Below are 16,680 nucleotides of genomic sequence, written 5' to 3'. Positions count from 1 at the left end.
TTATGGTTTCTCTCACGACAAGGAATCTCCGAACAGACTCTGTTCATGACATTTGGCATGGACAGCTGAAGATATTTGTAAAACTGGGGAAAAGTTGATTGTATCCAGTATTTTTTAGATCACACTGCACCGGTGTTACCACATGTTTTACCCATATTGACAGAAATGTGCATGAAATCATCATCTCTTCTCAAAATGCACTGCGATTGCCAACAAGTTCATGGACGCACGCATGCACGCTCATACGCATGGTCTCACTCATAGACACAACAGAGCACTACAAGAACGCTGCGTTAAACCCCCATTACGAACCCGTGAAGGTCCCGGGGTAGAATAGGCCTTCAGCAACCCATGCTTGCCATAAAAGGCGACTATGCTTGTCGTAAGAGGCGACTAACGGGATCGGGTGGTCATGCTCGCTGACTTGGTTGACACATGTCATCGGTTCCCAATTGCGCAGATCGATGCTCCTGTTGTTGATCACTGGGTTGTCTGGTCCAGACTCGATTATTTACAGACCGCCGCCATATAGCTGGAATATTGCTAAGTGCGGCGTAAAACTAAACTCACTCACTCACTCACTCACTCACCCCATTACGTCTTGCTCCAACAAGAGCTGTCCATGTCCACTAATAGGGTGGAACGGAGTTATTTCATGTTTTCACGATGTCGAGTATTTTAAAAGCATAGGTTCTTATAACAATGTGTTTTGATAAAATCATTGAACTGCTCCAGCAATAGCCACCACTATTAATCACAAAACACCATGGTATTATAACGCATTATAACAACCCGTATTATAACGCATGTCCTCATAATGAACAAGCAGGACGTTTCTGAGCGCCGCCGAATGTAATCCTCTACTTCGTATGTCATATAGAGCATTGATACCCATGTGTATATGAGTACACTCGAAACTCACGTGGACATACAACCGCGATATTACTTACTGGGTGTGTATATTCAGAGATGGAATAGAATAAACGAGATCTGATATTTGAATTTCTTTATATGTGAAAAGTAAAAATATATACTGTATCACACGCGTAATACAATCAGAATAAAGATATTTAATGCCATGAAAATGTATGGCATGGGATTACAGTAATTCTCCGTTTCGTTGCGCAGTGTGGTAACGTCTTTGATGCCGGAACTGGAATTTTCTCCCTCGTTGTGGTACGACACTCAGGACACTCACGCAGTGAACGGAGGATTGCAAAATGACTGACGTACAACAGAACGTGGCCACCGGTTTTGTTAATGGTTTCCCCCCTTAACCAACGTAACTTTTTAAAAAGTGTTTTGAGCTTGCCTTACAAGTCACAAATATTGTGTACGTATTACCGGAGCAGAGGGTGTGAACCTTCTTTTGCACGTCAGTTCAGTATTGAAATCTAAAAGAACAGAACCATTTTGTTCAAAATGTAGAACAAGTGGAAAACATATAGAAAAAGACATATACTCTCCACATGTACACAAAATATACGGGCAAAAAATACACACATAAATGATACTTTAGAAAACATAAATTGAAAAGTGTACAACAATCTAAAAATGTTCTTCGTTGACAACTCTTCTATTATCAGTAGAACATTCATATATTACATATCTGTGTGTGAAAATGTTCGCAGATACATTTTACGCTTCACGTTTGTGCAGTGTCATGGATGTGAACAACATAACGAATTACCGCCGAAAGGTACGATGTATCACGATTTTGCATGCACTTACTGTTTAGCTAAATATGCAGTCTGCTAACGCATTACACATACCATAAATGGTTGGATAACCAACTGACGTTCTCAGTAATAAAGGATCATAGTAGGTATCAAAGCCCGTTGTTACTGTGATGTTTTCCACATTCATTTCGAATGTGGTTTGTTGGCATCAACATCACCGGTGTCCTCCGGAACAGAGGGTTTGGAAGTCATATGTGGAGAAAAGTGAAACCATGCAAAAATATTTCAACACATAGTGGATTACCTCGATATGTGCATGAAAAAGGCCAAAAAGAGTATTGTGTTCATCGTCGTATGCCAGTAGAAAGAGAATATTGTTTTATTTGTTGTCTTTATCGTGCTATACCGGTATAAAGAGAGTATTGTCGTCATCGTAATATAACGGTTTAAGGAGAGTATTGTCTTTATCGTGATATACCGGTATAAAGAGAGCATTGTTTTCATCGTAGTACAGCGGTATAAAGAGTGTATTGTCTCTTCATGGTATGCCGGTATAAAGAGAGCACTGTCTTCATCGTGGTATACCGGTATAAAGAAAGTATTGTCTTCGTCGTGTTACACCGGTATAAAGAGAGTATTGTCTTCATCGTGCTATACCAGTATAAAGAGAGTATTGTCGTCATCGTGGTATACCGATTTAAAGAGAGTATTATCTTCATCGTGGTATACCGGTATAAAGAGACCATTGTCTTCATCGTGCTATACCGGTATAAAGAGAGTATTGTCGTCATCGTGGTATACCGGTATAAAGAGAATATTGTCTTCATCGTGGTATACCGGTATAAAGAGAGTATTGTCTTCATCGTGGTATACCGGTATAAAGAAAGCATTGTTTTCATCGTAGTACAACGGTATAACGAGTGTATCGTCTTCTTGGTCGTATACCGGTATAAAGAGAGAATTGTCATCGTCGTGGTATACCGGTGATAAGAGAGAATTGACTTCATCGTGGTACATCGGTATAAAGATACCACGGTCTTCATCGTTGTTTACTGGTGTAAAGAACACACAATCTTCCTTGGTTCTAAGAGACCGTCAGAATCGTCTTATCCTGATACTAAGATGACACTGTCAGCATTGCCATGTGCTGGTATCAAGACAGCATTCAATTAAGACGTCGTACTGTACAGGTATCATTGCAACCACTGTGGCAATGCTCTAACATGGCTCGATTGTTTCAAATACGTTGATTAAAGGAATTCCTGTTGCATGACGGTACGTTCCATTTTGTTTCACACGGGTACGTCATGCATATTTGTGAAACAAAACGATAGAGTAATGCTGACGTTGTTCTGTAGGTGAGAAGGTATGAATCCATATGAATTCTCAGTCGCAGACATACTGTACTACGTGCCTGAGTGTCCCATACTTCACACATAGGTCTCCGCTACTTCAAATACCTCACTTAACAAGCACATTGTCCATACCTTCTGTGTCGAGACTTGTCATTTCGTGTTCCTTCTGTTTACAGACCTGCAATGCGAGAAAATACAATCCAGTGATGTAAAAACAACCATTATTACTACTTATACTACTGCTGCTACAACAACAACCACAACTACTACTACTGATGATAGGTTATTGATACATACATGTATGAATTATCTTATGGTAATGTACGCATGTAACCTAAGGTCACAACGTTAATCCCCCACGATACTCTATCTAGTAATTCCGACACACATGGTATCACACTGTAAAGGAGATGATATGATTGTTCTGAATGAGGACGTGTGGGTATATTACCATTCGTATCGAGTTTGCAAGAACAAATCCCTCGAATCAAATGATTCCCAGCGACCGGCACTTCTGAACTGATCGAACTGTGTTTGCTTGTTGCTGTAGTAGACGTGTTCTTATTCTTGCTAATAATTGAGGAATCTATATTTTCAGAATTACTATTGATGATCATGTGTGAGTGAGTGAGTGAGTGGGTGAGTATGGCTTAATGCCGCTTTTAGCAATATTCCAGCAATATGAGGGCGTGGGACACCAGAAATGGGCTTCACACATTGTGAGTCAATACTTTAACCACTGGGCTACCCCATCGCCCATCATTATGATGATGATGATGATGATGATGATGATGATGATGATGATGATGACGACGAGGACGACGGCGACGATGGTGATGACATTTACTGGGTGGATGGGGGACGCTCGGTAAATGTACAGGCATCAATTCAGGCCTTGTCCAGACACGCGATGGAATACATCATATTAATCAACTCTCTTGGTACTTGGAAGTAATCTTACATCCATTACAGCGCCAATCTCTTAACGGCCTTCGACCTATAGAGTATGTTGACCGTAGTCTGCAATTAGCTTATCCGACCTTCCCATCTATTGGATCTATTTCCGTTATATGATGGAGTATGAGGGAAACGCATTCGTTGCTCTTCTTCGCTGCATTACTAAAACACTGACTTTGAGGCGACCTCAGACCATGGGACTCGACTCGGCAGATGTGGAAAAAGCCTGCACTGAATAAGTAATGTCTCGTCTGGGACTGTGAGTGAGTTTATTCGGTTTAATGCCGCTTTGAACACTCACTCACTTTCTGAAAACCTAGAAACGCAATCACGCCAAACGGCAAATGAAGCCCTCAGGGTTTAATCACGGGGATACTAGTAAGACAAGCGTAAAGGACAGCGCATCCGCACTATACAGCTCTGCCCAGTACATTAGACAACTGGGTCACCGATGCCTCTTCTTCAGTACAATCTGTGGCACCCAACCCTGCGAATTTTGGTTTGTGTGCTGGGCAGCGTATAGAATCGGTTGCTGTATGACACACCAAATTTCCACCAGAACTTGTTATAAAAAGTCCCGGGTGTATTCTTTACAATTTAAGTGATATTGCTGGAATATTGCTGGAGGCAGCGGAAAACTAAACTCACTCATTCATCTTTCGACGTGGATTCGAAAAAACAGATTTAATATAGCTATTATATATTTTTTACTACGACGTAATTTAAAATTAACTAACTCCCGCTGTGCCATGATGTGACTGGTGCTACTGACGGCATATCGTTCAATCGGTAGGAGAGGGTTTTCACCGTTTCACTGACATTCTTAGAACATTTCAGTTCGTTCTTGACGATCTTGTCATTGATGTCTCCAGTAATTTCACTGACGATCAGCGCTACCCAGGCGAGTCCTAGAACCACCCACACTCCATTGACGGCACGGTATAAATCGCGATAAGGAACTGCTTGCAGACCTGCAACAGAAACAAACAGCATACATTCTGGTTTAAACATTCTAGTTTACACATTCTGGTTTGTACAATCTCGTTTACAGAGTTTCGTTCACACATTCTCTGTCTCCTCTCACGAAGCAGCCTTCACCATGGGTTAACCTTTACTCCCATTCTTTAACATTGTACTAAGGCTGCCTTAGTGGCCTATGATTAATTTAGTGCTATGTGAAAGGAGGCCCTGGTTCCATTTTTTCAGAGGAGGGCAGCGGTTGCTTATTGCCACTAAAATTGTGTTATCTTAAGCTACAAATACACACGCTGTTACCCTTATTATATGTTATTTCTTAAAGAAAAACCATATTTTGTAGAAGATAGTTTCTCTGTTTTCAACAGTTTGAAATTCATTCCTTTTTTCAAGCATTTTCTGGGACATTTTTTCTCCGTCCATTCCTTTGCTCCACCGGAATGGGTCTTATATGCTGACACATGAAAATATTACAAATGTGCTAATGTCTTTAGTGTGCTTAGTGTACTAGACATGTGAACAGTAACTATACACCACCTGAATCCAAGGCAATGTTTACACTTTAGGTCAACACGAACGATTATAAAAGACTGGAATGCAGGTCTAAAACACATGATTCAAGCTATTGGTCGCATGTTCACATATTGAGAAGGCGCCAGGCACATTTGGGTACGACTTTCGTAAGTGTACATTAGTTCACAAACTGTTTTATAAAACGACAGCACTAAACCTACTAAAACGTACATTCAGAGACTACACGATGACAAGTCTTTCTAGGGAGGCATTTAGAGGATGGGCACTAAGATGGTATAACAATATATGGATGATCAACTTCTTCATCACAGTGGGAGCTGTCCATATATCCACCCTTCTCTAATGAAGGTTACTATCTATATCCACCCCGACTTAGAGATCCTCCTGTTGAAAGTCTGCAGGAACCATTGCAGCCATTCTATGAGGAATGACGGAGGATTCTGGCACTGAGAATTTCTACACTTTATTGGCAGTATGAGGAGGGGGCTGGCAGGTGTTATCTGTGTCAGGGGTGGAGACACCAGGTGTTTACGTGATTGCCAGATGTAGTTTATACAATCACATAATTTGTATTAGTAGAACTGTGGATCAGTCATCTTGGTGTCATAGTCATTTACTCCCATTAGAAATGGGAGGGTACCGCCATGCTTGTTCACTTAACAATAGCGACCATCAAGCCAAACACAATGTACAAATACACGCTGAATCTAAGACACCTGTCACTGGCTATGAATATAAAATGCCAGTCAAAGATATAGGATTTGGACCTGAATGATACAAGTCATTGGGGTCGCTGGCAAGTTAAGAACGAAGCACAAATCGTCGGCAATGAGATCAATATATGTTGATTAACTCGTTACGGCTGTCAGGTTTGTGCTGTTCGGAAAGTGTGGCCAAGAGTCCATTGACAAGTGCGTGTTCTTTATGCACACTATACAATGAACAAGAAATTGGATACGTTAGCTTGTGAAATATGTCTGCAGTATTTTCAGCTTACGATATCTAGAACATCCGAGTGAGTGAGTGACTTCAGACTGACCCCCAACCACCCACCCACACACACTTTTAGCAACATTCCATCTATATCACGTGGGTGGACACGTATGGTTTTGTTTTTGCTTTTTTATAGATTTCATTTCGAAGCTGAATCTATTGAAGTGGAATGATTATATAGTTAAATAGTGATATCTGCAGTGGGCATTACTGAGTTCGTCCTGAGTCGAACTATGTGTGCTGACCCAGTATCGCCTCTTCCATCTTATATAGTGCCGAGAACCATATACACATTGATGACAATGTTCTTGTCTGTTGTGGGTACAGGCCTATGTACAAAACCGATCCCCCAAACAGCACTTAGATTACAATAATCGTCGCAGTTATTCGAGTATAGAAACCGTAAATGTAGGAAATGAAAACACTGATTACACAACAGTCTCATTTCCTATTGACTGGGTACCGTCCTATAGCGCAACTCAGTACAATACCCAGTCCAGAGTTTTGAGATCAACTCATTCAACCGCCTATGTAAATATTATTAATCAGTATTATTTAGACATATGATTATTAATCAAGACTGAGCTCATTCTGACCCTTGCAAACACGTTGTACAGAGTTCTCTGACAAACGGAAATCTGGAAATCGTGGGAATCTCAAAACGAGGCTTTGCCGCTATAAAAGTCTTGTTGGGCCTTATGTATTATATCAATCTCATTGTGCGTTGCGAAACTACACATAGTAAGCGTACAGAACACTCAACATGTGCAACCAGTGAGCCAGACGAATTGTAAATCATTTTACGACCTCTTCAAACAGGGACAGTCTGTGACTTCTTGGTTAACGACATGCTGTCTAAACCATGTCATAAAATAATAGAAATACGATTTTTGTAAAGTTTAAAATCATAATTCATAAGTAAACAGCATTTTTATGAAACAATGAATTGGAATTTGGTGTAAGTTGGTCTGAATTTGCTTGAATTGTCTCTTTTCACTCTCACGCGACAAAAATTCGGATCGACTGAAACGTGGCTCATTATCTGAATTGGTTAATGTGACTTATGTTTCCGTTTGGTTGGGAGACATAAATACCAAGTCCAACCTACCTGCCACATAGTCCCCAAAGCCTATTGTAGTGAGGGTTACAACACTGTAGTACACAGACACCCCATAGTGCCACCCTTCCACCAGGGTAAACATGACAGACGGCAGGAGGATGAGCAGGGTGGAGCCCAGCACCACACAAAGGCAGACTTTGACACATCTGAGGATACGGTGAGATCGGCCCGTGATCATCTTCTCCTGGAGTTTGGTGATAGGGAATCTCAGCTTCTGGCCAATGGCCGCCAGGAACACAGTACATAATGGTATTCCACACAAGGCACAGAATATGCAGATTACTTTTCCAGCCATAGTATTCGGGGCAATGTTCCCATAGCCTAAAATAGATATCATTGGATCAATTAGAGTCTGTTATATAAGCAATGTTCAAGAAATCCTATGAAAATCTAGATGACTGCAGTTTTAGGAATAGAAAAAGTTTCATGGCGGCAGTTTGTAAAATATTATAATGTTCATTTTAATAAATGTTTCTCTGAAAAATAGGTTAATTTCAGGGAAAAGATGATAGCCCAATCCTTATCCAGCGATTTAATAGTTAATGTTCTGACCATCAAGTCCCCTCAGCCACCTTTAATGAAAAGCACGGGTTGCTGAAGACCAGCTCTAACCCGGATCTTCTATATATCGACCAGGATTAGCCAAAACAAAAATCACTCATTCTACCGACCAGCGCAGACGGATAGTCAAGGGGGGGATATACATATCTACCATCCTGCAGCTAACATACGTACCTATCGTGGTGACCACGGTTGCTGAGAAGAAGAAAGAGCTTGCAAAATCCCAGTTACTCTCCGACGTCGTTGTCGCTGTCGCCACCACGCCCATATCGTACGACTTTAACACTCTTTGTACAAACAACTCCAGTTCGTCTTGCGGTATACATGGGTATTTTCCTGAAAGTCAAAAACTGGAATCAGTTCTCTCGGGTAGTGATAGGTACACCACCTTCGGCTTAGCGTCTTTGGGAAAATTGTACGTTCTGCGTTTTACTATGTGGATATAGCTGAAATAAACATGTTGCTAATGTCAGTAAACCAGTAAGATTTCCACATTCTCAAGTTGAGGTACGATAATTATTTTGCCTGGCAGATGTAGCGGGTTGCGGTAAAATCATTGTGATCAAATGAAAACTTCAGAAAAGCCCAGAGTTATAAAGTAAGCGTATACTTTGGTTCCTGGAATAACTGTATCTTTGTCTCTGGAGGCAACTTATTGACTAAACAAGTGACGTGTAAGAGGAGCGTCGATATTTCACTTGAGCGTAAAAAAAGCAGAGCCGTACTGCGGTAGTCGTTCAAATATCACAATGTGAATCTCCATAGTAAACACACAATAACATTAATTAAGCACCGCCCACGTTTTCGTGCAAATGTTACATTATAAGTTGTTCACTGGTCACGAGGGGTCATGGGCTGAGGTACCCTCGATGTTTGTTTATGTTCCCTGAGCCAGAAAGGGCCCCGAGAGACCAGCTGAACAATGTATTTATCTTACCAAATATATCAATGTTAATTTTGAACCGTTTGAAGCATTGGTATCGGATCTTCAATCTTGCTGTGTTTTGCCCTTAGGTGTTGTCTTAGTAAAGTCGCCGCGATTTTGGAACGGTGTTGGAACGAGTATTAAACTGACAGAGAGAACACTGGCAATCAGATATATTAGCGTTAGTTCCAACAATTTTGAAAAGTGTACTGAGTAGCAAAAGAAACACAACTCTGGCTTTTTGTCAGGTTTCTAGACAGGAGACAAAAACATGAAAGCTTACTTTATGACAATCTAATTTTTCGAAACTTGCGTTTCTTTTGTTCTTGAGTATAGTATCACCCAGCCCAAACAACACAACTGCCTGCCAAACTATGTTGTGAAAAAATTATTTTTACAAATACACTGGGAACTAATATGTGGTCTTGTATATACAAGGTTCCGTTATTGAGTGTATACTAGGACCAATTCTGTATGTCACCTGCGCTATTGACTAAATGCATTGTCCAATCCAAACCGAGTAACTAAATAGACATCCGGCTGAAAAACAACATCGGGAAGATGCGCGTAGGTGCCGTGAGTGGTTACTTTCGGTGCAGGTCAGGATCAAAAACGAGACCAAAGTTTTCTGTCAAATCATAAAAAATCAGGGACAATAACAGTTATGTCACAGATCTAACCACAGAAGTCACAGAAACCCATGTTATAAATTATACAAATTCAGATGGGATAAGCGGGCCTCTCTTGTTCCAGTTCAATACATAGCAGTGTAACTGCTGTCGAGCTGCTAGCTATAGCTGTCTGACACATTACTTATGATTCAAGTATATACCGTATCACCCATACTTGTCCAAAGCGACCTACTTCGAGGGCTGGAACAAACTAGTTTTTTGTCTCAGGAGACAACTTAATGACGTAAGTGATAAAATGAGAGAGGAAAATCGATATATCACTCGAGAAATACAATACATGCAGTCAACTGCTTAATGTTTTGGTCTGCTACGGGAGTCGTGTAAATATCGCAATGAGATTTTTCCACACTGACACATAGACCGCCTGACACCGGACTGGAAGCAAGCCATTTCTTTCGTGTAAGCTAGATTGTTTGCAGAACTTTATATTTAGATAGTATTGAGGGCTTGCCCAACTTTCACAGCGAAAATCATGTGTAATTATTTTTTCCCTATGTCATCCATCTTGTACATGGGCCAATGGGGTAACCTACCTCTCCACACGGATGAAGACCATTTCCCATTGTTGGAACATAACGTAAAAGCGGCGTAAAACTCGACTCGCTTACTTTTATTTGTTACAGTAATTAGTTCAGTTTAATCAGAGGGGGTCTCCTGCTATCACCAGGCAATCTCAAAGTTAATCGATTGTGTTCAGATTCTGGTTTATCATTGTTCTCGTAGTTGCATTATGCAACAGGTGGTGCTTAAGTAAAACTCTTGTGTGTGTATACGTTTAAGTAAATACACTGGGAAGTACACTCTGGTCTTATATACACGGAGCTCCTAATATGGAGAGTTGTGTATACGGTGCTGAGAAGTATTAATGAAAGGCGAGGTGAATTTCATTTTCCAGTAATCGTGATTTCAACCCGATAACGTTCATAAATATTGCTTTAGGATCATTTTAGGATAAAGAAAACGTCTATTGTCGTGTAATGAGTTGAATATATTTCTGAAATTTGGACAACGACGTTACTTTATGGTTTCAAAATCTACTAGATGATATCACTTTATTTGTCTTACGTCTGTGGACTCCAGCCACAATTTCATATCTACTTCTTGGTGCATTAAATACATGTGAGGCATATGCTGAGAGTAATCAAATTATTCATTACGTCATCAAAAACGAGCCGCAGAGTTAAAATGAGATTATAGAAACAGAGTAAGATTTTTTCATTTTTTTTTGTTATTAAAAAAAAAAAGATAAAAAGAAGATATGCTCACTGACAAGATAGCTGTCGAATATCAGTCGTTGCGGAATGCGCAAGTAAACCAAGTAAATTAATCAAACAGCACAATCAAAATTGTGCCAGTACTATGTTGTAAACAATCGCCATTAGAACAATCACATCACTGTTCTCTATCAGTTCTGAGGGATATTCATGACCAACATAGAAAGTATGTTGGGTACATTGAAAATAACAGAAGAGCTCTCAGCCAATGAGAAAACGTCATTTATTTTTCCCCTCGTAACCAGTGAACATCTCGTAATGCTCCACAAACCACAATGTTCTACTTTCCATTTGTTCTAGCAATAATTTACAGTTTTCTAGCCAGTTATCATAACAAAGCTATAGACTAGTAGAGAAAGTTGTGTATACTCTTATTAACAGATGGATATATTTCCTGCGTCTCTGCTTACACCGTGGACACTACCATTGTTTATGAATCTTCTGTTTCGTGGTCGTACACTCGTCACGCCAAATGTAGTTCGCGTTGACTACCAGCACATGCATACCGTTTTCGTCTGTTGTGTTTTTGTCTGTTACATTCATAACCTGGCAATATACTACTTTTCGTTTGCCTGATATGACTGCATTATTCATCTTTAATTATTTTATAAGTGTTCTATTCTTTGGACTCAAGGATTTCGTTATGGTGGGACATGACCTCAGCGTGAGACTATTGATTGAGGAGATAAACTTACTAGGTTTGTCTCCATTCTACCATGACCCATTTAAAATCGCTCTGCGGAAGACACTGCGTAATCCGATATGGGATCCGACTCGTCTGTGAAGGGAGTGGTTGGTGCCTTTCGTATTTTTTAAACATTTTTTACACAATAATGGAATCGTCTGACCTACTTATTTTCATGGAAGCAGAGTTACGCAACAGTTTGAAATGTGCGGACGAGACTGTGTTTACATTTTGAGAAAGTTTGAAATTTATGTGAAAGTGGAAAATACTTGACTGGATGTCGAATCAGAACCCTCCAGAATCGAAGAATAGATCCTTTTCTGATAGACCTACGATCTGTATCTCATCAAAAATTGTTGATTTTTACGCTCGGCGAGTGTCCATTGTGCTTTCGTGTGTTCAAAAGAGAGACAGTGCCGTTTCGTCAAATGTGTGTACATGCGACTACTAAATCCAAACATTTCGAACTGCATATGTGGCGAATTCTCGAGTCAGCGTCAAAATCCATGGAGTTGTTGTTATAACCCGCCATCATTGTGGTCAAACAGAAGTAGTTCTTACAATAAGACTTGTTAATACGCGGTGAAACGGCCTAAAGCAGACAGCATCAATCCAGAATTGATACCGTCTGATTTTTCTGAATCAGAATCCAGCATTTTCTTGAGGCATAGTAGAAGAGTCAATTATTATCATTATTTCAATCAACGCGATGAAAAGATAACTCGACAATGAGCATTAGAATAAAAAAACATGAGAAATTGAAAACCAGGATTGATTTCACCATAAAAAACATGTGGAGGAGGATATGTTCAACATAACCAAACAGACTAAGATCTTTGTATGTGTTTCACCAATGTTCTCATTACCTACGGGGGCGGTGGGGTAGCCTAGTGGTTAAAGCATTCGCTCGTCATGCCGAAGACCCAGGTTCGATTCCCCACATTGGTACAATGTGTGAAGCCCATTTTCTGGTGTCCCCCGCCGTGATATTGCTGGAATATTGCTAAAAAGTGGCGTAAAACTAAACTCACTCACTCACACACTCATTACCTATGGAGTCATAAGCGCATAAATACATCACGATGTTTACACAAGCCAATTGGGTTTTGTCAATAGTGTTAAACTGATCTTACTTAGCAGTGTTTCAGGGTTGAATTCATATGCAAGTACATCAATATTTAAGTCTGGGTCTTTTTTCAAGTATGTAGTTATCAAAGAAATGTGGTGTGTGTGCGTGTGGGTTTTTGCCTCTTATCACTTTAAGCTATCGTGTATTACCTTTGAAGTGGAGTGCATAACTTACTATAGCTGACTGTGTAATCTGCAGTTAACGTTACGTGCATCGTAAGATATCAGACTGATCCTCGTGGACTTTCAGGTTTTATTGCTGACGAGTGTGAAGTATCATGGCACCAGTGGCATCAATTGCCAGGGGACAATAGAAAAGACAGACTACGTAATGACACTCGTCTTTCCCACTTCGCTAATTAGTTCACTTAAAAAAATAAATTTCGTGTCCTGTGACAGGTGTCATCAGAGTGTAAGTTTTATTACTGAAACAATAACATGACTCTATTTTTACGATTTCTCAGCTGTATGTTTGCCAAGAGACGTAGGATAGTTATCGATTTGATATTTTGTGCTTGGAGAAGAACGCGCACAGACAAGAGAACTCTTTAGCCTTACAGTACACAACAACAAACAATACAGAGTATAAAATATATATAAACCACTGTACTATTTTTAAAGTGTGACATTCTAAGCTGATATCAGTGATGTAGTATAGACATCTGTAGTAATAACCTGCAACTCGCCGCTTCAGTTAAAGCAGAATTCATCGAAATTAGGAAATTTGTAAAACTTATAAATGGAATATACTGATACGAGACGAAATACGAATGTGTTTTCCCTCCGTTGCAACCTCGTCTTTTTTACTATGACCGGTTGGGTTGACACACATCGTCGTATGTCACTGGTGTAGATCGATGTTCATGCTGTTGATCACTGGATTGTCTTGTTCAGACGTGATTATTTACAGATTGTCGCTGGTCCGGAATACTGCTGAATGCAGCATTGAACAACAAAGACACAAACCGAAAACAATGCTCGGACCGCCTGTATAATCTAGTTGATAGGTCGGTGGTTCGATCTCAGTGCGCGTCATACCAAAAGATGTTACAAAAGGCTCTTGTTGTTACCCTGCCTGCTGCTTGTCAAGAGTGGTATATCACTCGGCGTGGTATATCACTTGGCTAGCACTGTAAGGGCGACATCAGTCCGCACTAGTTCTAGATCAGTATATTGTTCCTGAGTGGAATATTTACATCACACCTTCCTATGGTATATCATTTGGCTAGCACTATAAGGACGATCCCAGTCCGCACTGGCTCTAGATCAGTATGTTAGCACTATCAGGCTAGCACTATGTATAGCACTATATTATCAGCCCGGACTAGAACATAATGACCATCAACATCAACATCAACATCAACATCAACATACATGCATCGCGAAAGCTGAATAGTGAAAACTACTCCGATACTGAATATTGCCTAACCTTACTTGGCCATCGCTGTTATTATCACACATACTTTCACATACTGGGAACATCGTTGTATACTAACCTTCCATCGTAGTTATACAAAAATGATTATGTATAATTATCTTGAGGATAATATACTACACTGAATTAAAAAAACCGATGATGCGATCCGCATCATTGATGAGCATTCCGCAACGACTGATATTCGACAGCTATCTTGTCAGTGAGCATATCTGCACTATTGAGAGGTACACACATACACGCATGCACTTTCGCATACACATGCCAGAGTCTGTAATGCGACTTGCAACACCTATTCACGTCAGTGAGATCAGTCTGACGTAATGCAATATTGACAGAATCATTACTTACGAAGGAAGTCCAGGTGAAAATCCCGTGTGTGATTCTTGACAAGGACTTCATTTGGCTGTTCCAGATAATGGAACACTGTCGCTGACAGGAGGACGTAAACGGTAAGGACAGCGAAGATGATGCCTATACTTTTCCACAGCATGGCGAATTGTCACGCCTGCAGCAGAGAGGGAGAAGTATATGCTGCCGGAACTATCTGCCAGCACACACGTGACCCAATCCGACAGGCGCCGTTTCCACCAGAGCGAGCGTCTCGTTCCAATCCAACCATCGTACAAAGGGGGAAACTTATCCAGATCCTAGAACGTAACTAGAAGTAGATGTTGTATGTATGAAGAACCGTTTGTTCAACTATGACTCTGCGGTTACTGGATTATAGACTTTGAAATGGCAGTTGGTATTATGGTAATGAACTATCACCAGGACAACAGAAGATGCCTTTGACCGTATACAGGCCTCGGGGTAGAGAGTTTACGCCTGGGTCGATCCTCGACAAGCGATACAGAGCCAACAGTTACACAATTAGGATCTGGGTGTTTCGATCGATTGTGCGGAAGCGTCATGTTGAACTAGACATAAATCTCAATAGGACACTAGATTGCTCGTACTGGCTTGATAAGCAATTAAGTCGGTGTACAATTGGATATGTATATCCTGTTATAGGCCCCATGGCAGGCAGCTGGGGAGTAATACGGAAAAATCTGACAGAAGCCAACAGTTCGACTTTTGTTGTGGTTGAAGAAATCTCCACTTCGGCATATGTATTGATTGAAGACACTTGCAGTTCGGCACATGTTTTGATTGAAGACACTCGCAGTTTGGCACATGTTTTGATTGAAGACACTTGCAGTTCGACACATTCCCAGTGGTCTTAACAAGAGTTTAAAACATGTATGAGGAAATGTTGATCCGGATATCATGGTATATTCTAAAACAATGAAGCTAATGGAGGTTGTTGTGGGAAATGTATGCTAAAGCACTTGGCCGGGTCCCAAAAATCTATCGTAACCCACATATTAACATGAACCAAACCATGGCTGTTACGTCCGTTTGTGGGACAGGACAGTTAGTCTTGCATTCATGCATGTTAACAGAAATCAGATACTCCGGACTCCATACATGATGCACAGCACTGATTTTATGAACCTGATATCAAACCACAGTGTCTTAAATAGTGTTTCACCTCCTGCGTGTATTTAATCGATTTGCTGGGGAAAAAATGACAATAGATAAATTGATTTTTAGATGCATATTAATAACACCTTTGTATGTGTTGAGAGTGTAATGGTCTAGATTGAAATGTTAAGTTGTTTTAAGCTATGTCATGCTTGCTTTTAAATGCGACTACGTTTGTCGTAAGAAGCGTAAGAACGGGATCGGATGGTCAGGCTCGCTGAGTTGGTTGACACATGTCCTCGGTTCCCAATTGTGCAGATCGATGCTCATGATGCTGATCACTGGATTGTCTGGTCCATACTCGATTATTTACAGACCGCCGCCATATGGCTGGAATATTGCTGAGTGCTGCGTAAAACTAAACTCACTCACTTATGTAAGAATATTGATTCTCCACGGTTCATTTCCAGTCGAGGTTCTAACGCCTGGTCTGAAATCGATACTTCACAGCTGTGTTCGTTCACAGCTGTGATAATCATTTACATCTCTATTAACTTCTGAATGGTTTTAATCAAAATTAAAGGTCACGTGTAATGTAAAACACAACTTTGCAGATTATGATACCTTTCGGTATGCACTTACCGAAACAAATCATCAAAATACCAAATCAGCCTATAAAGTTGAAACAAACGCGATGAAAAAAGCCCGCGAAATCGGAGTTGAAACGATTCAGTAAATTTCCCCCAGGGCTGGGGGAAAAAGTGGTTTCAACAGCTGCACTGCGCCCATAAAGCACGCGCAGTGAACAGGTTCGCGGAGCTTGAAACAGCATGCATGCCCGGAGTATGAGGTCGTGAGCAGTAGTCTAATCTTGGTTGTGTACACAAACAAACAAATAAT

At 40.5% G+C, this 16,680-nt stretch overlaps 1 protein-coding gene across 2 annotated transcripts; it reads right to left on the bottom strand.

Annotated features, from left to right (window-relative positions):
* Window positions 1–991: 991 nt before the first annotated feature.
* Window positions 992–15,602, bottom strand: LOC137294487 (potassium channel subfamily K member 16-like). Of its 2 annotated transcripts, none has more exons than XM_067825514.1 (5): window positions 14,665–15,602; window positions 8,349–8,510; window positions 7,602–7,934; window positions 4,729–4,962; window positions 992–3,212 (listed from the first exon to the last, which is right to left on the bottom strand). In XM_067825514.1, exons 1-5 carry the CDS (start codon window positions 14,804–14,806, stop codon window positions 3,205–3,207), a joined length of 879 nt encoding a protein of 292 aa, XP_067681615.1. In that variant the 5' UTR covers window positions 14,807–15,602; the 3' UTR covers window positions 992–3,204. The 2 variants fall into 2 exon arrangements, with proteins under 2 accessions (XP_067681615.1, XP_067681616.1); XM_067825515.1 differs by having other exon boundaries at window positions 4,811–4,962; window positions 14,665–15,596.
* Between the last annotated feature and the right edge of the window lie 1,078 nt (window positions 15,603–16,680).

The sequence above is a fragment of the Haliotis asinina genome, chromosome 8 (genome assembly GCF_037392515.1).
Source record: "Haliotis asinina isolate JCU_RB_2024 chromosome 8, JCU_Hal_asi_v2, whole genome shotgun sequence".
Taxonomy (NCBI): domain Eukaryota; kingdom Metazoa; phylum Mollusca; class Gastropoda; order Lepetellida; family Haliotidae; genus Haliotis; species Haliotis asinina.
The sequence above is the reverse complement of the archived record's forward strand: the minus strand, read 5'-3'. Positions and strand labels throughout refer to the sequence as shown.